A 24908-nucleotide genomic window follows, 5' to 3' on the forward strand; every position below is an offset into this window, starting at 1 on the left:
AACCTCTGACTTTATGATTCTTTCGCCTGTTTCCATTTCTGCCTTCCGATTTTATGATTTTTGTTGCTTGTTCTCGTATCTTTGTTGGCCTATCTTGTATCTCCCTACAATTTCTTTTCCTCCCCCTGCCCATAGGCCTCCAAGTGGAATCAAATGAAAATGGGAACCATGCTTAGAAAGGTGTGTGCCCCAAACCTGTGCAACCCGATGGTTAGTGTGGGGCCCTGTAGTGATCCCAAATGCAAGACTAATTGCTTTGGTTTGACCGATTAGCCAAAGATTTGCAGTGATAAAAAATCATTATTTAGATTCATTGAAGCTTTGTTACTACTGGGTGAATATCTAATGAAGGGGATTCACCGACCGCTCAAGCCCGTAAGACCCCAATCATGAACTTGCTTAAGACGACTAGGGCAGTGCCCGCAATCAGGCATCCAACACCAGCACCACACGCATAGCGCAACAGACGTTTTCCAATTCACATGTTGTATTGTATTGGTATTTTTTATTTCCGGTCTTTAATAATATTGGGAGGCCAATAAATACTACATATAATCACAGAGCCTAAAGTGCGCTAAACAGACCAACCTAACATAGACCAACACATCTTTCGTGCAGGGGTCTGATATAAAGACCTGTGACTAACTTCCGCAAGGGGTGTGTTGTGAAAACAAGATAGAACCAGGAGCAAAAGCTAAAGGGATTAGGAAAAGAGTCTTTCTGAGGAGGAGGTGTGGTGTTTCTGCAAGGAGGGGGCGATGCCCAGTATCACTCTCATGCTTGATTCACTGGATGCCAGCAAGCTGTCGAGCTGTGGGGCTAAGATGTGTGCCAATTCTGAAGGAGATGTTGTGGTCCCTGGACCAGTTGAAGGGGGAGAGGAGATAGTAACACCCTGCTTGTGGGGGATTAATTACTGTGTTCCCAGGAATAACTTCAGATGGGCACATTGGAAGATCTGTTTTGGGATCATTTGGGGGAAAGTCGGCAGATTTTGAGGTTAGAGCCAGATATCATTTGGATATTAGAGATGGTGACCATGCAGCTCACATAAGGACTGTTAGGTCCAGTCAAGGTCCAGTCCAGTCAAGGTGCGGGAAAGTTGTAGCCAATCTAGGTACTGGCCTGCCATATTAAGCTACTTGCATGTAAAGCAGTGGCCCATCATTTTGTGCTTTTGTATGACTGCAGACCTGCCTGTGATGACGCGTCACTTTTCGCAAATTCAATAGCCTGTGCCTGTATCGGGGCTTTGCATCTACCCACAAAGCTGCCACTGGGACAGTGAAAAGATGCTTAGATGCAAGGGACCAGGTGTCATCCACCTTTGGAGTACAAATAATGAGGGTCAGAAACCCATTCTTCATTTTTTAAAGCTTTTTATTTTCATGAAACCAGCATTACTTTTTCCATAGAGTGGGAGAGTTGCAGGAGCGCCTCTGGATCCAGCTGCATCACTTTCCTGCAGACAAAGAAGGTCCCTCTTATTACAAGTGCCATCAGTCAGCGTCATGGTGAGTACACAACTGCACACTCAAATTCCGAACTCACTTCCGCACCCTGAAGCCAAAGACATTTCATGATCACAGGCAGCACCCGATTTCCTGTACTCCGGAAACTACTGATTCCAAACTCGCAGTCAGCCCTGATTTCCCATACACCGGAAACTACTGATTCCAAACTCACAGGCAGCCCCCTATTTCCCATAAACCAGAAACTACTGATTCCAAACTCACAGGCAGCCCCGATTTCCCATACACCGGAAACTACCGATTCCAAACTCACAGGCAGCACCCGATTTCCCTTCCACTGGAAACGACTGATTCCAAACTCACAGGCAGCCCCCGATTTCCCTTCCACTGGAAACGACTGATTCCAAACTCACAGGCAGCCCCCTATTTCCCTTCCACCGGAAACGACTGATTCCAAACTCACAGGCAGCCCCTTATTTCCCTTCCACCGGAAACGACTGATTCCAAACTCACAGGCAGCCCCCTATTTCCCTTCCACTGGAAACGACTGATTCCAAACTCACAGGCAGCCCCCTATTTCCCTTCCACCGGAAACGACTGATTCCAAACTCACAGGCAGCCCCCTATTTCCCTTCCACCGGAAACGACTGATTCCAAACTCACAGGCAGCCCCCTATTTCCCTTCCACCGGAAACGACTGATTCCAAACTCACAGGCAGCCCCCTATTTCCCTTCCACCGGAAACGACTGATTCCAAACTCACAGGCAGCCCCCTATTTCCCTTCCACCGGAAACGACTGATTCCAAACTCACAGGCAGACCACTATTTCCCATACACCGGAAACTACTGATTCCAAACTCACAGGCAGCCCCCTATTTCCCTTCCACTGGAAACGACTGATTCCAAACTCACAGGCAGCCCCCTATTTCCCTTCCACTGGAAACGACTGATTCCAAACTCACAGGCAGCCCCCTATTTCCCTTCCACTGGAAACGACTGATTCCAAACTCACAGGCAGCCCCCTATTTCCCTTCCACTGGAAACGACTGATTCCAAACTCACAGGCAGCCCCCTATTTCCCTTCCACCGGAAACGACTGATTCCAAACTCACAGGCAGACCCCTATTTCCCATACACCGGAAACGACTGATTCCAAACTCACAGGCAGCCCCCTATTTCCCTTCCACCGGAAACGACTGATTCCAAACTCACTGGCAGACCCCAATTTCCCATACACCAGAAACTACTGATTCCAAACTCACAGGCAGCCCCCTATTTCCCTTCCACTGGAAACGACTGATTCCAAACTCACAGGCAGCCCCGATTTCCCATACACCGGAAACTACCGATTCCAAACTCACAGGCAGCACCCGATTTCCCTTCCACTGGAAACGACTGATTCCAAACTCACAGGCAGCCCCCGATTTCCCTTCCACTGAAAACGACTGATTCCAAACTCACAGGCAGCCCCCTATTTCCCTTCCACCGGAAACGACTGATTCCAAACTCACAGGCAGCCCCTTATTTCCCTTCCACTGGAAACGACTGATTCCAAACTCACAGGCAGCCCCCTATTTCCCTTCCACTGGAAACGACTGATTCCAAACTCACAGGCAGCCCCCTATTTCCCTTCCACCGGAAACGACTGATTCCAAACTCACAGGCAGCCCCCTATTTCCCTTCCACCGGAAACGACTGATTCCAAACTCACAGGCAGCCCCCTATTTCCCTTCCACCGGAAACGACTGATTCCAAACTCACAGGCAGCCCCCTATTTCCCTTCCACTGGAAACGACTGATTCCAAACTCACAGGCAGCCCCCTATTTCCCTTCCACCGGAAACGACTGATTCCAAACTCACAGGCAGACCACTATTTCCCATACACCGGAAACTACTGATTCCAAACTCACAGGCAGCCCCCTATTTCCCTTCCACTGGAAACGACTGATTCCAAACTCACAGGCAGCCCCCTATTTCCCTTCCACTGGAAACGACTGATTCCAAACTCACAGGCAGCCCCCTATTTCCCTTCCACTGGAAACGACTGATTCCAAACTCACAGGCAGCCCCCTATTTCCCTTCCACCGGAAACGACTGATTCCAAACTCACAGGCAGACCCCTATTTCCCATACACTGGAAACGACTGATTCCAAACTCACAGGCAGCCCCCTATTTCCCTTCCACCGGAAACGACTGATTCCAAACTCACTGGCAGACCCCAATTTCCCATACACCGGAAACTACTGATTCCAAACTCACAGGCAGCCCTCTATTTCCCTTCCACTGGAAACGACTGATTCCAAACTCACAGGCAGCCCCCAATTTCCCATACACCGGAAACTACAGATTCCAAACTCACAGGAAGCCCCCTATTTCCCATACACCAGAAACTACTAATTCCAAACTCACAGGCAGCCCTCAATTTCCCATACACCGGAAACTACTGATTCCAAACTCACAGGCAGCCCCCTATTTCCCATACACCAGAAACTACTGATTCCAAACTCACAGGCAGCCCCCTATTTCCCATAGACCAGAAACTACTGATTCCAAACACACAGACAGCCCCCGATGTCCCATACACCGGAAACTACTGATTCCAAACTCACAGGCAGCCCTCGATTTACCATACACCGGAAGTTACTGATTCCAAACTCACAGGCAGCCCCCAATTTCCCATACACCGGAAACTACTGATTCCAAACTCACAGGCAGCCCCCTATTTCCCATACACCAGAAACTACTGATTCCAAACTCACAGACAGTCCCCAATTTCCCATACACCGGAAACTACTGATTCCAAACTCACAGGCAGCCCCCTATTTCCCATAGACCAGAAACTACTGATTCCAAACACACAGACAGCCCCCTATTTCCCTTCCACTGGAAACGACTGATTCCAAACTCACAGGCAGCCCCCTATTTCCCTTCCACCGGAAACGACTGATTCCAAACTCACAGGCAGACCCCTATTTCCCATACACTGGAAACGACTGATTCCAAACTCACAGGCAGCCCCCTATTTCCCTTCCACTGGAAACGACTGATTCCAAACTCACAGGCAGCCCCCTATTTCCCTTCCGACGGAAACGACTGATTCCAAACTCACAGGCAGACCCCTATTTCCCATACACCGGAAACGACTGATTCCAAACTCACAGGCAGCCCCCTATTTCCCTTCCACCGGAAACGACTGATTCCAAACTCACAGGCAGACCCCTATTTCCCATACACCGGAAACTACTGATTCCAAACTCACAGGCAGCCCCCTATTTCCCTTCCACTGGAAACGACTGATTCCAAACTCACAGGCAGCCCCCAATTTCCCATACACCGGAAACTACTGATTCCAAACTCACAGGAAGCCCCCTATTTCCCATACACCAGAAACTACTGATTCCAAACTCACAGGCAGCCCCCTATTTCCCATAGACCAGAAACTACTGATTCCAAACACACAGACAGCCCCCGATGTCCCATACACCGGAAACTACTGATTCCAAACTCACAGGCAGCCCTCGATTTCCCATACACCGGAAACTACTGATTCCAAACTCACAGGCAGCCCCCAATTTCCCATACACCGGAAACTACTGATTCCAAACTCACAGGCAGCCCCCTATTTCCCATAGACCAGAAACTACTGATTCCAAACACACAGACAGCCCCCGATGTCCCATACACCGGAAACTACTGATTCCAAACTCACAGGCAGCCCTCGATTTCCCATACACCGGAAACTACTGATTCCAAACTCACAGGCTGCCCCCTATTTCCCATACACCAGAAACTACTGATTCCAAACTCACAGACAGCCCCCGATGTCCCATACACCGGAAACTATTCATTTCAAACTCACAGGCCGCCCCCTATTTCCCATACACCAGAAACTACTGATTCCAAACTCACAGACAGCCCCCTATTTCCCATACACCAGAAACTACTGATTCCAAACTCACAGACAGCCCCCAATTTCCCATACACCGGAAACTACTGATTCCAAACTCACAGGCAGCCCCCTATTTCCCTTCCACCGGAAACGACTGATTCCAAACTCACAGGCAGCCCCCAATTTCCCATACACCGGAAACTACTGATTCCAAATTCACAGGCAGCCCCCTATTTCCCATACACCGGAAACTACTGATTCCAAACTCACAAGAAGCCCCCTATTTCCCATACACCAGAAACTACTGATTCCAAACTCACAGGCAGCCCTCAATTTCCCATACACCGGAAACTACTGATTCCAAACTCACAGGCAGCCCCCTATTTCCCATACACCAGAAACTACTGATTCCAAACTCACAGACAGCCCCCAATTTCCCATACACCGGAAACAACTGATTCCAAACTCACAGGCAGCCCCCTATTTCCCATAGACCAGAAACTGCTGATTCCAAACGCACAGACAGCCCCCGATGTCCCATACACCGGAAACTACTGATTCCAAACTCACAGGCAGCCCCCTATTTCCCATAGACCAGAAACTACTGATTCCAAACGCACAGGCAGCCCCCGATGTCCCATACACCGGAAACTACTGATTCCAAACTCACAGGCAGCCCCCTATTTCCCATAGACCAGACAATACTGATTCCAAACGCACAGACAGCCCCCGATGTCCCATACACCGGAAACTACTGATTCCAAACTCACAGGCAGCCCCCTATTTCCCTTCCACTGGAAACGACTGATTCCAAACTCACCGGCAGCCCCCTATTTCCCTTCCACCGGAAACTACTGATTCCAAACTCACAGGCAGCCCTCGATTTCCCATACACCTGAAACTACTGATTCCAAACTCACAGGCAGCCCCCAATTTCCCATACACCGGAAACTACTGATTCCAAACTCACAGGCAGCCCCCTATTTCCCATAGACCAGAAACTACTGATTCCAAACACACAGACAGCCCCCGATGTCCCATACACCGGAAACTACTGATTCCAAACTCACAGGCAGCCCTCGATTTCCCATACACCGGAAACTACTGATTCCAAACTCACAGGCAGCCCCCAATTTCCCATACACCGGAAACTACTGATTCCAAACTCACAGGCTGCCCCCTATTTCCCATACACCAGAAACTACTGATTCCAAACTCACAGACAGCCCCCGATGTCCCATACACCGGAAACTATTCATTTCAAACTCACAGGCCGCCCCCTATTTCCCATACACCAGAAACTACTGATTCCAAACTCACAGACAGCCCCCTATTTCCCATACACCAGAAACTACTGATTCCAAACTCACAGACAGCCCCCAATTTCCCATACACCGGAAACTACTGATTCCAAACTCACAGGCAGCCCCCTATTTCCCTTCCACCGGAAACGACTGATTCCAAACTCACAGGCAGCCCCCAATTTCCCATACACCGGAAACTACTGATTCCAAATTCACAGGCAGCCCCCTATTTCCCATACACCGGAAACTACTGATTCCAAACTCACAAGAAGCCCCCTATTTCCCATACACCAGAAACTACTGATTCCAAACTCACAGGCAGCCCTCAATTTCCCATACACCGGAAACTACTGATTCCAAACTCACAGGCAGCCCCCTATTTCCCATACACCAGAAACTACTGATTCCAAACTCACAGACAGCCCCCAATTTCCCATACACCGGAAACAACTGATTCCAAACTCACAGGCAGCCCCCTATTTCCCATAGACCAGAAACTGCTGATTCCAAACGCACAGACAGCCCCCGATGTCCCATACACCGGAAACTACTGATTCCAAACTCACAGGCAGCCCCCTATTTCCCATAGACCAGAAACTACTGATTCCAAACGCACAGGCAGCCCCCGATGTCCCATACACCGGAAACTACTGATTCCAAACTCACAGGCAGCCCCCTATTTCCCATAGACCAGACAATACTGATTCCAAACGCACAGACAGCCCCCGATGTCCCATACACCGGAAACTACTGATTCCAAACTCACAGGCAGCCCCCTATTTCCCTTCCACTGGAAACGACTGATTCCAAACTCACCGGCAGCCCCCTATTTCCCTTCCACTGGAAACGACTGATTCCAAACTCACAGGCAGCCCCCTATTTCCCTTCCACCGGAAACGACTGATTCCAAACTCACAGGCAGACCCCTATTTCCCATACACCGGAAACTACTGATTCCAAACTCACAGGCAGCCCCCTATTTCCCTTCCACTGGAAACGACTGATTCCAAACTCACAGGCAGCCCCCTATTTCCCTTCCACTGGAAACGACTGATTCCAAACTCACAGGCAACCCCCTATTTCCCTTCCACCGGAAACGACTGATTCCAAACTCACAGGCAGACCCCTATTTCCCATACACCGGAAACGACTGATTTCAAACTCACAGGCAGCCCCCTATTTCCCTTCCACCGGAAACGACTGATTCCAAACTCACAGGCAGGCCCCTATTTCCCATACACCGGAAACTACTGATTCCAAATTCACAGGCAGCCCCCTATTTCCCTTCCACTGGAAACGACTGATTCCAAACTCACAGGCAGCCCCCAATTTCCCATACACCGGAAACTACTGATTCCAAACTCACAGGAAGCCCCCTATTTCACATACACCAGAAACTACTGATTCCAAACTCACAGGCAGCCCTCAATTTCCCATACACCGGAAACTACTGATTCCAAACTCACAGGCAGCCCCCTATTTCCCATACACCAGAAACTACTGATTCCAAACTCACAGGCAGCCCCCTATTTCCCATAGACCAGAAACTACTGATTCCAAACACACAGACAGCCCCCGATGTCCCATACACCGGAAACTACTGATTCCAAACTCACAGGCAGCCCTCGATTTCCCATACACCGGAAACTACTGATTCCAAACTCACAGGCAGCCCCCAATTTCCCATACACCGGAAACTACTGATGCCAAACTCACAGGCAGCCCCCTATTTCCCATACACCAGAAACTACTGATTCCAAACTCACAGACAGCCCCCAATTTCCCATACACCGGAAACTACTGATTGCAAACTCACAGGCAGCCCCCTATTTCCCATAGACCAGAAACTACTGATTCCAAACACACAGACAGCCCCCGATGTCCCATACACCGGAAACTACTGATTCCAAACTCACAGGCAGCCCTCGATTTCCCATACACCGGAAACTACTGATTCCAAACTCACAGGCAGCCCCCAATTTCCCATACACCGGAAACTACTGATTCCAAACTCACAGGCAGCCCCCAATTTCCCATACACCGGAAACTACTGATTCCAAACTCACAGGCAGCCCCCGATGTCCCATACACCGGAAACTACTGATTCCAAACTCACAGGCAGCCCCCTATTTCCCATAGACCAGAAACTACTGATTCCAAACGCACAGACAGCCCCCGACGTCCCATACACCGGAAACTACTGATTCCAAACTCACAGGCAGCCCTCGATTTCCCATACACCGGAAACTACTGATTCCAAACTCACAGGCAGCCCCCAATTTCCCATACACCGGAAACTACTGATTACAAACTCACAGGAAGCCCCCTATTTCCCATACACCAGAAACTACTGATTCCAAACTCACAGGCAGCCCTCAATTTCCCATACACCGGAAACTACTGATTCCAAACTCACAGGCAGCCCCCTATTTCTCATACACCAGAAACTACTGATTCCAAACTCACAGAGAGCCCCCAATTTCCCATACACCGGAAACTACTGATTCCAAACTCACAGGCAGCCCCCTATTTCCCATAGACCAGACAATACTGATTCCAAACGCACAGACAGCCCCCGATGTCCCATACACCGGAAACTACTGATTCCAAACTCACAGGCAGCCCTCGATTTCCCATACACCGGAAACGACTGATTCCAAACTCACAGGCAGCCCCCAATTTCCCATACACAGGAAACTACTGATTCCAAACTCACAGGCTGCCCCCTATTTCCCATACACCAGAAACTACGGATTCCAAACTCACAGACAGCCCCCGATGTCCCATACACCGGAAACTACTGATTCCAAACTCACAGGCAGCCCCCTATTTCCCATACACCAGCAACTACTGATTCCAAACTCACAGACAGCCCCCAATTTCCCATACACCGGAAACTACTGATTCCAAACTCACAGACAGCCCCCAATTTCCCATACACTGGAAACTACTGATTCCAAACTCACAGGCAGCCCCCTATTTCCCATACACCAGAAACTACTGATTCCAAACTCACAGACAGCCCCCAATGTCCCAACACCGGAAACTACTCATTTCAAACTCTCAGGCAGCCCCCTATTTCCCATACACCGGAAACTACTGATTCCAAACTCACAGACATCCCCCGATTTCCCATACACCGGAAACTACTGATTCCAAACTCACATGCAGCACCCGATTTCCCAGTCACTGTCACCTCCTGATTCCTAAGTCACCACCCCCTCCAATATCTAACTCACTGTCACTCACTGATTTCTAACTGACAGGTAGCCCTGGAATTCTAACTCACTCTCATCTCTTCCTCAGCAGCACTCTCTGATTTCTGTCCCAGTGCCACCTCCTCATTTCTTTCTCGCACAGGGCCATAGAAGGCACGAGAAAGGAAGGAGTAGGAGATGTTTGGAGGCAGCCGGACCTGCAGAATAATACAGCATTCCTCCCATTGGGCCAGCGTCTCGAGAAAGGACCATGATGGAAGGAAGGGTCTTGGGGGGCGGAGGCGTGGAGTAAGCGCTATGTCAGGCAAGTATGCTGTTGACTCTGCACTTTCCATACTGGCTTTGGAGACATAAGACCGTCGGGAGGTCTTAACATTTTCCCTGAATTCCCTTCCCTGTGTAAGTAAGTATGGAGCTGATAAGGGGCAGTAAGGGCACAATAAGCAACCCGAGAAGGGGCAGGGGGCATCCCTTTTCTCCACCCATCTCTCCTCCTCGAGACTAGTCACTGTGTCTCTATCTGGAGAAGGCCCTTAAACGCTTAGAGACGGATGAGGTCTCATTGCCTCCAGAGACTCTTCTTCTTTCAGACAACCATGCAGTCGTTGCTGGGTCCTGGCATCTCTGCTATGATGTATGGCCTGAGGCTTAAGCAATGGGAAGAATTAGAAGGATTCTCTATTAAGGTACACTTGGAAAGACATGGGGAGAGGGGAGACAGAGGGCTACATACAGGTAGGGGAGAAGGCAGGCCAAGGCTTGAGTCATTTGTTTGTGGACCTGCATCTGTGCTCCCATTGAAGCATGGAGAGAGGGGATAGAGAGGGCTACAGGGAGAGAAGGCGGGCCCAGGCTTGAGTCAGTTGTTGTTGGATCCACAGCTTTGCTCCCATTGAACTGTGGAGAAGGGGATAGAGAGGGCTACAGGGGGAGGAGAAGGTGGCCCCATGCTTGAGTCATTTGTTGCTGGATCCACAGCTGTGCTCCCATTCAAGCATAGAGAGAGGGTATAGAGAGTGCTACAGGTAGCGGAGAGGTGGGCCCATGCTTGAGTCATTTCTTGGTGGATCCACAGCTGTGCTCCCATTGAAGCATGGAGAGGGGGGATAGAGTGGGATACAGAGAGGGGAGAAGGCGGGCTCAGGCTTGAGTCATTTGTTGCTGGATCCACAGCTGTGCTCCCATTGAAGCATGGAGAGAGGGGATAGAGAAGGCTACTGGTAGGGGTGGAGGTGGGACCATGTTTTAGTCATTTGTTGCTGGATCCGCTGTGCTCCCATTGAAGCATGGAGAGAGGGGAGACGAGGGCTACGGGGAGGGGAGAAGGCAGGCCCAGGCTTGAATCATTTGTTGCTGGATCCCATTGAAGCACAGAGATAGGGGAGACTGAGGGCTAGAGGGAGGGGAGAAGACGGGCCCAGGCTTGAGCCATTTCTTGGTGGATCTGCAGCTGTGCTTCCATTGAAGCATGTAGAGAGGGAAGGCTGAGGGCTACAGGGAGGGGAGAAGACGGGCTCAGGCTTGAGTTATATGTTGTTGATCTGCAGCTGTGCTCCCATTGAAGTGTAGAGAGGGGAGGCAAGGGCTACAGGGAAGGGAGAAGGCGGGCCCAGGCTTGAGTCATTTGTTGCTAGATCCGCAGCTGTGCTCCCATTGAAGTGTAGAGAGGGGAGGCAAGGGCTACAGGTAGGGGAGAAGGCAGGCCCAGGCTTCAGTCATTTCTTGGTTGATCCACAGCTGTTCTCCTATTGAAGCATGAAGGTAGGGGATGCAGAATGTTACAGGTAGGGGAGAGGGCAGGCCCAGGGTTGAGTAATTTGTTGCTGGATCGGCAGCTGTGCTTCCATTGAAGCATGGAGAGGGGTGATAGACTGGGATACAGGGATGGGAGAAGGCGGGCCAAGGCTTGAGTCATTTGCTTGTGGATCTGCAGCTGGCTCCAGATGAAGCATGTAGAGAGGCGATAGAGAGAGTTACAGGTAGGGGAGAAGCCGGACCTAGAGTTCAGTAATTTGTTTGTGGATCCGCAGCTGTGCTCCTGTTTAATGCATATCGAGATGGTTACAGATAGGGGAGAAGGCGGGCCCACGCTTGAGTCATTTGTTGCTGGATCCGCAGCTGTGCTCCCATTGAAGCATGGAGGTATGGGATGCAGAATGTTACAGGTAGGGGAGAAGGCAGGCCCACGCTTGAGTAATTTGTTGCTGGATCTGCAGCTGTGCTCCCATTGAAGCATGGAGATAGGGGATAGAGACAGCTACAGGAAGGGGAGAAGACGGGCCCAGGATTCGGTCATTTGTTGCTGGTTCTGCAGAGGTGCTCCCATTGAAGCATAGCTAGGGGGGATAGAGTGATATACAGGTAGGGGAGAAGGCAGGCACAGGCTTGAGTCATTTGTTGCTGGATCCACAGCTGTGCTCCCGTTGAAGCATGTAGAGGGGGGATAGAGAGGGCTACAGGTAGGGGAGAAGCCAGACCCAGAGGTGATTAATTTGTTTGTGGATCCACAGCTGTGCTCCTATTTAATGCATATAGAGAAGGTTTCAGGTTGGAGAGAAGGTGGGCCCAGGCTTGAGTCATGTGTTGATGGATCTGCAGCTGTGCTCCCATTGAAGCATGTAGCGCGGGGATAGAGAGGGCTACAGGGAGGGCAGAAGGCAGGCCCAGGCTTGAGTCATTTCTTTGTGGTTCTGCAGCTGTGCTCCAATTGAAGCATGGAGAGAGGGGAGGCCGAGGGCTACAGGTAGGGGAGAAAGTGGGCCCAGGCTTGAGTCATTTCTTGGTGGATCTGCAGCTGTGCTCCCATTGAAGAGTGGAGAGAGGGGTGATAGAGATGCCTTCTGGTTGGGGAGAAGGCAGGCCCAGGCTTGTGTCTTTTGTTGCTGGATCCGCAGCTGAGCTCCAATTGAAGCATGTAGATAGGGGATAGAGAGGGCTACAGGGAGGGGAGAAGGCGGGCCCAGGCTTGAGTCATTTGTTGCTGGATCCGCAGCTGTGTTCCCATTGAAGCATGTAGTGAGGGGATAGAGAGGGCTACAGGGAAGGGAGGGGAGAAGGTGGGCTCAGGCTTGAGTCATTTGTTGCTGGATCTGCAGCTGTGTCCCATTGAATCATGGAGAACGGGGGATATAGAGGGCCACAAGGAGGGGAGAAGGCAGGCCCATGCTTGAGTAATTTGTTGCTGGATCCGCAGCTGTGCTCCCACTGAAGTTTGGAGAAGGGGATAGAGAGGGCTACTGGGAGGGGAAAAGGCGGGCCCAGGCTTGAGTCATTTGTTGTTGCATTCCTATCATTTTCACGCAACATGACCTTCCTAACTGCACTGTGAGCCCCTGGGTCTGCCTCTGCGACCCCCTCCTCTGCCTTCTTCTGCTATTCAGACATTAAGCCATTAGTACCCCCAGAAGATCAGAAGGAAGCAAGTCATTAAGACATTAGTACCCCCTAAAGATCAGAAAGAAGCAAGTCATTAAGCCATTAGTACCCCCAGAAGATCAAAATTAAGCAAGTCATTAAGCCATTAGTACCCCCAGAAGATCAGAAGGAAGCAAGTCATTAAGCCATTAGTACCCCATCAAGATCAGAAGGAAGCAAGTCATTAAGCCATTAGTACCCCCAGAAGATCAGAAGGAAGCAAGTCACTAAGCCATTAGTACCCCAGAAGATCAGAAGGAAGCAAGTCATTAAGCCATTAGTACCCCAGAAGATCAGAAGGAAGCAAGTCATTAAGCCATTAGTACCCCCAGAAGATCAGAAGGAAGCAAGTCACTAAACCACTCGCACATCCAGCAGATCAGAAGGAAGCAAGCCATTAAGCCATTAGTACCCCCAGAAGATCAGAAGGAAGCAAGTCATTAAGCCATTAGTACCTCAGAAGATCAGAAGGAAGCAAGTCATTATGCCATTAGTACCCCCAGAAGATCAAAGTCATTAAGCCATTAATACCCCCAGAAGATCAGAAGGAAACAAGTCACTAAGCCATTAATACCCCCAGAAGATCAGAAGGAAGCAAGTCACAAGCCATTAGTACCCCGAGAAGATCAGAAGGAAGCAAGTCACTAAGCCATTAGGACCCCAAGAAGATCAGAAGGAAGCAAGTCATTAAGCCATTAGTACCCCCAGAAGATCAGAAGGAAGCAAGTCACTAAGCCATTACTACCCCCAGAAGATCAGAAGGAAGCAAGTCACTAAGCCATTAGTACCCCCAGAAGATCAGAAGGAAGCAAGTCATTAAGCCAGTAATACCCCCAGAAGATCAGGAGGGAGCAAGTCACTAAGCCATTAGTACCCCAAATTAGTACCCCCAGAAGTTCAGAAGGAAGCAAGTCATTAAGCCATTAGTACCCCCAGAAGATCAGAAGGAAGCAAGTCACTAAGCCATTAGTACCCCAAGAAGATCAGAAGGAAGCAAGTCGCTAAGCCATTAGTACCCCCAGAAGATCAAAAGGAAGCAAGTCACTAAGCCATTAGCACCCCCTGAGGATCAGAAGGAAGCAAGTCGCTAAGCCATTAGTACCCCCAGAAGTTCAGAAGGAAGCAAGTCATTAAGCCATTAGTATCCCCAGAAGATCAGAAGGAAGCCAGTCACTAAGCTATTAGTACTCCCAGAAAATCAGAAGGAAGCAAGTCACTCAGCCTTTAGTACCCCCAGAAGATCAGAAGGAAGCAAGTCACTAAGCCATTAGTACCCCCAGAAGATCAGAAGGAAGCAAGCCATTAAGCCATTAGTACCCCCAGATTAGTACCCCAGAAGATCAGCAGGAAGCAAGTCATTAAGCCAGTAGTACCCTCAGAAGATCAGGAGGGAGCAAGTCACTAAGCCATTAGTACCCCAAATTAGTACCTCCAGAAGTTCAGAAGGAAGCAAGTTATTAAGCCATTAGTACCCCCAGAATTTCAGAAGGAAGCAAGTCACTAAGCCATTAGTACCCCCAAAAGATCAGAAGGAAGCAAGTCGCTAAGCCATTAGTACCCCCAGAAGATCAAAAGTAAGCAAGTTACTAAGCCATTAGTATCCCCTGAAGATCAGAAGGAAGCAAGTCGCTAAGCCATTAGTACCCCCAGAAGTTCAGAAGGAAGCAAGTCATTAAGCCATTAGTACCCCCAGAAGATCAGAAGGAAGCCAGTCACTAAGCTATTAGTATCCCCAGAAGATCAGAAGGAAGCAAGTCACTAAGCCTTTAGTACCCCCAGAAGATCAGAAGGAAGCAAGTCATTAAGCCATTAGTACCACCAGAAGATCAGAAGGAAGCAAGTCACTAAGCCATTAGTACCCCCAATAGATCAGAAGGAAGCAAGTCACAAAGTCATTAGTACCCCCAGAAGATCAGAAGGAAGCAAGTCACTAAGCCATTAGTACCCCCATAAGATCAGAAGGAAGCAAGTCACTAAGCCATTAGTACCCTAAGAAGATCAGAAGGAAGTAAGTCACTAAGCCATTAGTACCCCAAGAAGATCAGAAGGAAGCAAGTCACTAAGCCATTAGTACCCCCAGAAGATCAGAAGGAAGCAGGTCATTAAGCCTTTAATACCCCCAGAAGATCAGAAGGAAGCAAGTCACTAAGGCATTAGTACCCCCAGAAGATCAGAAGGAAGCAAGTCACTAAGCCATTAGTACCCCGAGAAGATCAGAAGGAAGCAAGTCACCAAGCCATTAGTACCCCCAGAATATCAGAAGGAAGCAGGTCATTAAGCCATTAATACCCCCAGAAGATCAGAAGGAAGCAAGTCACTAAGCCATTAGTAGCCCCAGAAGATCATAAGGAAGCAAGTCACGAATCCATCAGTACCCCCAGCAGATCAGAAGGAAGCAAGTCACTAAGCCATTAGTACCCCCAGAAGATCAGAAGGAAGCAAGTCACTAAGCCATAAGTACCCCCAGAAGATCAGAAGGAAGCAAGTCAAAAGGAAGCAAGTCACTAAGCCATTAGTACCCCCAGAAGATCAGAAAGAAGCAAGTCACTAAGCCATTAGTACCCCCAAAAGATCAGAAGGAAGGAAGACACTAAGCCATTACTACCCCCAGAAGATCAGAAGGAAGCGAGTCACTAAGCCATTAGTACCCCCAGAAGATCAGAAGGAAGCAAGTCATTAAGCCATTGGCACCTCCAGAGGATCAGAGGGAAGCAAGTCACTAAGCCATTAGTACCCCCAGAAGATCAGAGGGAAGCAAGTCACTAAGCCATTAGTACCCCCAGAAGATCAGAAGGAAGCAAGACACTAAGCAACCCCTTGCAGTTCCGTTTTTTACACCTTTTTCTATGTTAATCCACCTGGAATCCCCCAAAGGCAACAAGCCTTTAAGAAACACCTCCTACATGTTCCTGCCTTTTCATTGCCAGTGTTTACCGGGTTCATGTGATGTAATTACTGGATCCCACCCTCTTTGGAATGATATCATTAGTGGATCCCGCACTCTTTTTCCATAATGTCATCCATAGTTTTGCCCCCTCTGCTGTGATGTTGTCACTTGTTCCAGCTCACGTTGGCCAGTAGTCATTACTGATTCCTGCCTTCTGTAGTATGATGTCATTAGTGCATCCTGCCCTCTCACCATGATGATATCATCACTTGTTCCTGCCCTCTCTGCCATTGTGTCATTACTGATTCCTGCCTTCTATGATATGATATCATTACTGCATCCCATTCCCTCACCATGATGTAATCCCTAGCTCTTGCCCCATCTATGATGTCATCACTTGTAGGAAAAATACTGATTCCTGCCTTCTATGGTATGGTGTCATTAGTGCATCCTGCCCTCTCGCCATGATGTCATCTCCAGCTCTTGCCCCATCTATGATGTCATCACTTGGTCCTGCCCTCTCTGCCAGGGTGTCATTACTGATTCCTACCTTCTATGATATGATGCCATTACTGCATCCCACTCCCTCGCCCTGATGTCATCCCTAGCTCTTGCCCCATCTATGATGTGATCACTTGTTCCTGCCTTCTCTGCCATTGTGTCATTACTGATTACTGCCTTCTTTGGTATGATGTCATTACTGGATCCTGCCCTCTCGCAAAGATGTCATCACTACCTCGTGCCCCATGTGCTATGATGTTATCACTTGTTCCCACCCTCTCTGGCATGAAGTCATTACTAGTTCCTGCTTTCTCTGGTTTGATCTTAATGCTGGATCATGCCCTCTCGCCATGATGCCATCAGTAGCTCTTACCAAGTCTGCCATGATGTCATCAGTTGGTCCCACCCTCGCTGGCATGATGTAATTACTGCATCCCACCATCTCACCATGATGTAACCATAGTTTCCTGCTCTTTCTGGTATGATGTCATCACTGATTCTGGCATCAGTCACTATGTCATTGCTGATTCCAATTCCTCTCTTCCTTGGACTCTATGTCCAAAGGTCCTGTGAGCCTCCTTACCTAGCCCACTGAGGCATGACGTGGTGGGTCCCGGGCGGCTGCAGGCCGTTGAAGGTGAATGCAATGGACGCAGTGTAGGCCCCCAAGTTCTCGAAGATGAGCCATTCACCAACCCTGAGTTCTGGAAGCTGCAGGCCATCTACTATACAATCCATTTGCTTACTGCTGTGTCCCCAGAGTCTGCTGGCATACAGTGGCTGATCGAGGGAGGGAACCTGGTGTGGAGATAGAAAAAGGGCATGTGTGAGATGATGATCAGAACACAAAGGAAACAAAGACCACCCGCCAAGAATCGTGCATATAGGTAAATAGGAGTAGGAGGTGGGCGGTTTTATAGTGTAAGCACCTCTAGGCTCTTTCTGAAAGTTCCCAATTAGGGGTTAGCCTTAGCTATTTGCATGGGTGCAGTTTGGAGGCTTGCTTTGAATGTTAGGACATTAGATTCTGGTCCTGGGGAGTAGAAGGACATTCACAAAAAGTGGATTTTGGCATACTACCAAGCTGTTCAAACTAATAATAGGAGGGACAATACATGTACATGAATTATTTCAGCTAAAACCATCTCAAGGCGCCAATCAGCCGAGACAGTTGCAAACCAGATGCTCAAGCTTTTAGAAGAATAGAAACCTGTTCATGTTCTTTCTAAGGATGGAGTATGCCGGTATCGGCTGTAAATTAAGGGGGAGTCTGTTCCATAGAGGAAAGTCCTGGCCTCTCAAAGGAAATGTTACTCACTGTAGTGACTACTGTACTCCTAGACCAATGTCCTCTTTCCCCCGTACTTACGGGAATACCCGTGAAGCGGGCGACAGGACCGCAGCCAAAGCAAGCCCAAGCACACTTCCCCTTTAAGAATTTAGAAAGCTCGGGGCAGGCGAAGTGCACATAGCACATCCATGCACATAACCCCACCTCTCATGCTCCTTTCCCTCAGTCCCTTCGTCTGCCGAGAGGACTGGGAGGACCTATACGTGACATTTTGGAGGAATGGGGGGCAGGCGTATGGAGGAAAGCGGACATAGGACTAGGAGTACAGTTGTTACTACGGTGAGTAAATTGGCCTTACTACTACGTGCCGTCCTCTTTTTTCCATACTTATGGGAGATTACAAAGCACTACTCTTACCCAGGGAGGATGCCACTAAACTCAAAAAATATGTTCCTTATGACTGTCTGTCCGAACTATGCATCAGCCCTGGAGCTCGTATCCAGCGCATAATGTTTGCAGAAGGCTGAAGTCGATGCCCAAGTGGCTGCTCTGTGATGGCCTATCAATGCACATGGCGCTGAACGGCTACAGCCGTATTTTTGCTCTAGTTAGATGTGCATGTAGACCCAGTGGGAGCGGCATGCCGTGAACTTTGCAAGCATGGGATATACACGAGACAATCCATCTAGCGATTGTGGTTTCCGCTGCCTGTTTGCCAGAATTTACTTCTCTAAATAATCTGTTTGAGACCCTGTGAGACCTAGTCCTGTCGAGCTTGAACCTCAATGCCTTTTGAACATCCGGCCTGTGTAAGGTGCGATCAGCTTCTGATTGTGGATCCGGAAAAAACACGGGCAACATGGTTTCCTGGTTTATTTGAAAATCGGAAACCACCTCAGGTAAAAAGGACGGACGTGTCTTCCAGACTACCTTCTATCTTTGAAAAGCACGGTAGGGTTCCTCCACAGAGGCGTAGAATCACTAAATGAACACTCATCTCACAGACCAAGCCACCTTCCCTCTGCTGGCTCCCTTTAGGGTGGGCCCTTCTACATTAGCTCCAGGCCCCACCTGTTACACAAACCTGGCTATGCATCTGTTCCTCCTCCGATAGGGCTTGAAGCTCGCTTATGCGGCTGGCTGAATTTATTGCGACCAGGAAGGAAGTCTTCCAAGAAAGTAAACGTAGGTCGATGAGCGCCATTGGTTTGAATGGCTTGTGTGCAAGGGTGGTAAGAACTACATTAAAGTCCCAATGTGCTATAGAACGTCAAGTGGAAGGGAACAGGTGTACTACTCCCCTAAAGTGGTGCTTGATCATTGGATTGGCGAAAGAGACTAGCCCGTCTCCATTAGAGAGGTAAGCTCCGACCGCCGCAAGGTATGTCCTGCTTGACTCAGATTTGATAAGAAGGAAAGGAAGTCATCAATAGATGCTTGGAGGGGTTCCTTTTCATGCCCCAGCATCCAGTGGCAGAAAGAAATCCACTTTCCCCTACATTGGGAGCGAGTTGAAGTCTTCCTACATGTCCCCATCACCCTGCGATTGTCCTGAGAAAGGCCTAAGTGGCCATAGGCTAATGTTGCAGGTGCCAGAGCATCAAGAAGAGCGATTGTGGCCAGGGAAGAATCACCTTGCCTTTCTGCTGGTGAAGAGGATTTGGAAGGAGAGGGAGAGGTGGTCCATCTGCCAGAAGCAGCAGGTCAGAGAACCAATGTCTCTTGGGCCAATGCAGGACTATCAGGAGAAGCCAGTCCGGCTAGAGGGCCTGCATTTCTCCATGATTCCTCATGGAATCAGAAGAAGAGGGGGCAATGCGTACGCAAGTAGATTGTTCCATGATACCCACAGCGTGTCCCCCAACGATCCTCTCCCTCTTCCCTTCCATCAGGCATAATAGAGGCATTCGCTGTTCGACTCCGTCACAAACAGGTCCACCGGAGGGTGGCCTTTGGGAGAAAACATCACTCCGAGGACTTGCTCGTTGAATTCCCATTCGTGGTTGGCCGCTGATCTCCTGCTAAGTTTATCGGCCTGAACATTTTCTGCCTCTGCCAGGTGCCCGGCCTGCACTGAGATGTTGTAACTCCGTGCCCATTGGAAACGCTGCTTTTAGCTCCAAGAAATGTATGTGTTCCCGAAAGCCCCGTTGGTCCCACTTGTCATGAATCTGCGGGCCTTCGAGGGCCGCTGCCTACCCCGACAGAGACGAGTCTGTCGTTATGGTGAACTGATGAGGAAGGTCCTGAAAAGCCATTACAACTTGCATGTTGTCGATGTTCCACCACCATAGTAGGTTTTAGTGCAGCCAAAAAGGAATGGGTAATGGCGCTGTTAGAGGGTCTAACAACTGAGCACATGAAGCTGCTAAGCGCAGTTGAGTGTGCTGCATCCGTAGCCTTGGCAACGGCACTGATAAGACACATGCCGCCATCAGACCCAACAGGGTCTGAGCGTGGGAAAGGACAATGAGGTGGTTTCCAGTAAGACTCATATCCTTGCTTCTGTAGAAAAGACTTTGCACTGCCCCAAGTCTCAGATGAAGCCTATGCTCTCTAGTCTCTGAGCGGGGATGAGTGGGGACATTTTCACGTGGACTGACAGGCCTAGATCATGCATAAGATCGAGAATATATTGTGGACGCAGTGATGCATGGATTGGGGACTGGGCCCTGATCAGCCAGTCGTTCAGGTAGGGATGTAGATGATTGCCTTTTAGGTGTACTAATGCAGCCACCACCGACATCAGCTTGGTAAACACCCTTGGGGCTAAGCTGAGGCTGAAGAGTAACACATTGTGCTGGTACCGATCTTGGCCTATTGAGAGCCGCAGGTAATGGCGGTGAAGGAGCCGAATGGGACGTGCAAATAAGGATCCAGCAGATCCACAGCTACTAGCCAGTCGCATGGTTGAAGGGATGATTGTATGAGTCCGGATGTGATCTTATTCAATTTTACATGGGTTTTTTTTCCTAGCCAACCCATTGCTTTTCTGGGTGCACCAGGCAGGTGCGGCCCGGCTAAGTTCACCAAGCGCTGCCGCTCCCTCCTCCCTCTGCACATTTCCAAGCAGTCGCTGGGAACTAGCTAGTTTCCAGCGACCATCACCGGGAACTAACCAATTCCCCGCAACCACAGCAGGCAGATTGCTTTCTTTTTTTTTAAACCACTTCCTCCCATTCTCTATGTGGGTCATAATAGCTTTACAGCCTCCCTTCAGGTCATAATGGGAGTTATGGCCTATAAACCTTTTTAAACGCCCCTCGCTGCACTCAAGCCTTTAACTCAGTCTTCAAGGCCCATCTCCCGGTACGACCTCAGGCATGGTCCATAAATAGCAATTGTGGTTGAAGCAGGAAGCCACTACAATGATGCTCCGAGGGCTGAAATGTGGTCTCTTTTTTCCAATCCAAATACAGTTGTAACAGCAGCATTATGAGCAAGCTGGAACTGAGAAATATGTCAAGGTGGCCCACAAACAGAGTATTAGTGCAGGCATAAGGTAGACCAGGCGCCCACACTATAGCCCTATACTCCACTGGTATAAATAAAAATGCATAGATTATGGCCGGTTAGAAACAGATGGGTGGTAATGGTATGGTAATGTTTATTTGTAAAGTGCATATACACAAAGCAAATGTTTCAAAGTGCTCAAGGAGGCAGGGAACAAGGGGAAAGAAAAGAATAACAGTCATTCAGAGCCCTTGACATTCTGAACAATGCATGTCTGCACTAGACAGAGTAAGTACAAGGAATAAGTACATATAATACAGTTGACAGTGTAGATAACAGCAACTAGGTCTGACGACAATTCTGCACTTTTTCCAAGTGCATTGAGGCGTCACCATGCAAAGCAGGGGAGACAAGGGAAAGATAGATAGGCGATCTTCGAGGCATGGTTCTTTCGGATCGTGAGAGTGTGCAGGCAGTGGAGGAGAGGAGGTATACAAGTGCAGTGGAGGTTAAGGGGCAGAGAAGGAAGAGGAGAAGAGGAATGCCTTAAGGAGTCTCCGGAACTTAAAGAGATCCGGCTCAAGACAGAGGGCGGCAGGGGGCTATTCCAGAGAGAGGCCCCTGCAGAGGATAAGGATCTCCCTCCAAATCTCAACTCGGGAAGGACAGTATTTAGGTAGGCATCGTTGCGGATAGGTAGGTATTTCTTTTTCTTTTATTGTATTTGGTTTGTGATCTAAAACAATAAGCAGACCTTTACAATATAATACAAAACATAAATCTTCATAATTCATCTTTACAATAAAACACCAAAAAACCAGCCCAATACCCTTAGTTTGTGAAGGAGAGGCCTGGGCGGTAGGGGGGTCAAGTCCTTATATTACAGGGGAAGGACCTCTCCTTCCCAACTGGACATGCGTTCCCCCCCCCAAAATTTCCCAGACCTCTTTTGGTTCTGGTTTCTTAAAAAGTTCATTCATGTCCCGCAGTCTCAGTTTTCTGTGACAGGGGTGTTTTCCAGCATCATTGTCTAATGTTCACCAGCTCCCCCTCCTTTGATGTTGTCTTTATCTTGGTTTAGGAGGTTTAGGAACCTCAATAGATCAACCAATGCTGCTGTCAGCAATACTTCGTGCCCTGATATCATTCTGTGCCACATAATTTCTGATGTTAGCCATTCAATCCTTTCTACAAATTTGCCCAGTTTTCTTACCCTCAGCGCCCAGGTTCCTCCACACTACATTAACAAATGCTGCAATGGCTGGTAGGTCCCAGGCCCAAGAAGGCCTTGTGGACAATGCAGAAGGTCTTGAACTTGATCCTTGCAGCCACGGGGAGCCAGTGGGGGGATTTCAGCGCTGGAGAGATCCGAGCCCTGGCTTAAGGCCAAGGATAAGCCTTGCGGTTCTGTTCTGGATGAGCTGCAGAGGGCGCAGGGCAGAGGCAGGGAGGTTGAGGAAGATCCCCTTGATAGCAACGCATTTACATGCTAGAAGACATGCCACATGAATACATGTATTCTGAGTTTTACCCACAGGCAGTGGCAGATCTAGTAAGCAGGACATAAGATATGCATACAATGTTATTTGCATGATTACACATACAAGTGAAATCCTGTTGCATGACCAAGCTAAATGTGCGAGCGTAGCATCACCCTGTTTGCATTCAGGACATGCATTAGAGACAGGGGGATCACATCTGCAAACTTTCAATGCTGTATAATAGGCCTGGTGAAGACATCTAGAATGTAACACTCAATATTTATGGTTCATTGATATGTGCTGTGAAGGCATCACGAATCAAGACACAGACAACAGACTTTGGGCCTCATTACGACCCAGGCGGTAAGTTACCGCCTGGGCCGTGACTTTACCACCATGGCGTAAACTACGTTTACGCCATGGTGGTAGGCGGACTTACCGCCCCATTCCGAGGTTGGCGGGGTGGTAAGTCCCCAATCCCCATTTACCCTTCCCCATTTTTGCCCCATAGGGCATAATGGGAGTGGGGAAGGCGTTAATTACGCCACCGTAAATTACGGTGGCGTAATTAACAACATGGTCCCTTAGCGCCATGGATTTTAACACCTGCTAAAAGCAGGTGTTAAATCCGCCATGATGCTAAGGGACCTCGTACTCAGGCGGTAAGGGTTGGCGCTGTTTACGGCGCCGTAAACCCCTTACCGCCTGAGTTGTAATGAGGGCCTTTAAGTGCAAACAAAAGATATTTATTAATTTAAATGTCAGGATGGTAGAGGCCTAACTTGCCCTATGCTTAGGTGGGAATTCCCTACCTGAACGAAACTAAGGAAAGTCTGAGTCAAAGAGTTAAACGCAAAGGTCTGTCTGTGTCCAAAACCTATCCTTGCCCTCACAACTAGAGCTAAACAGTGTGTAGAGATGTTAGTAAATAAAGAAATGGTGATTAATACAAAGTTCTGAGCTTCTTCCAGCTCTCAGCTTATTCTGCAGCTCCCCTTCCCAAGGTCAAAGTAACACAGTACACATAAAGAGGGTCTTTTGGCCCTGTGCTCAAGACAGTATTTGTAGTTCATCGGGTCTCAGGGTTCCCTTCCCCAAAACGACAACGTAGCAACCAATGTGATTCAGTCTTTGAATGTTCACTGTTCTCTGGGTCAACCTGGCACTCCTTCTGGTTTGCGTCACCAGTTCACTCGCAGTCCCCTTCTCGGTTGATTTCACAGTGCCTTTACCTCTCCCTGTGTAGGGCTCCCTGGTCTAGGCACAGTTGTCAGACCACACGGTCCACCCATCACAGGTCGTGCAACCAGGTCCCCTATATATACAATCACGTTCCCTTAGTTTATCCTTGTTGGCCTCCTGTGCAATCTTTTCATTTCTTTGGCTTCTCTTGATTAGCCTCTTGGCTCAGCCTTAGCGTGTTGCACACCTCTTGCCAGCCTTTGGCCTTGCTGTAGCTCATTCACTCACAAATGGTCACATAGGTTGTTTTCACATGGGTGTTTTCCTCTTTAGTCTTATTAGCCGTTTGCTTTGCTTGTAAAGTTTATATGTCAACTTAATTTTCAATATGGACTTTCGTTTCATGCTTTCAGTCCATCCGGTATTCAATCTGCGTGGGTTCACACTGCTTTAAACTCCAATTCTGTTTAATGTTCAATATGCATTGTTTAACACAGTTTAAAACTTCTGTTCAGTTCAGCATTCAATGTGTGTAGGTTCGCACTATTGTAAAACTTCCAGTGTCTTCTGGTGGACAGATTATCCGCTATTGGCAGATGTACCCCCTCTGCCACACTATGGTTCAAATCTTTTCTCGGTCCAAGAAGTATGAACGTAGTTAAAGGCACTGCTCATTCAAGAGGACTGATTTTACTTGTGGAGTCCCTCAGGGGTCCTGTCTTGTCGCCCTTGCTTTTTAATGTCTATTCAAGACACCTCTGTGTTCTCTTGTCTACTCTCGGGGTGCACTTGCACATTATGCTGATGATTCCC

At 48.9% G+C, this 24908-nt stretch overlaps 1 protein-coding gene across 2 annotated transcripts in view; it reads right to left on the minus strand.

Moving 5' to 3' along the window:
* Nucleotides 1–1359: 1359 nt before the first annotated feature.
* Nucleotides 1360–24908, minus strand: part of LOC138503008 (ornithine decarboxylase-like) — a 309800-nt gene continuing 286251 nt past the window's right edge. Inside the window, exons 9-10 of one of the 2 annotated variants that reach the window (XM_069622440.1) lie at nt 17272–17486; nt 1360–1462 (exon numbers count right to left, since the gene is read on the minus strand). In XM_069622440.1, the coding sequence (XP_069478541.1) occupies nt 1387–1462; nt 17272–17486 (291 nt within the window). In that variant the 3' untranslated portion in view covers nt 1360–1386. Of the gene's footprint in view, nt 1463–17271; nt 17487–22687; nt 22854–24908 lie in introns of those variants that run through there. The other variant, XM_069622441.1, reaches the window with a different exon arrangement.

The sequence above is a fragment of the Ambystoma mexicanum genome, chromosome 11 (genome assembly GCF_040938575.1).
Source record: "Ambystoma mexicanum isolate Mex_15411 chromosome 11, UKY_AmexF1_1, whole genome shotgun sequence".
Classification (NCBI taxonomy): Eukaryota; Metazoa; Chordata; class Amphibia; order Caudata; family Ambystomatidae; genus Ambystoma; species Ambystoma mexicanum.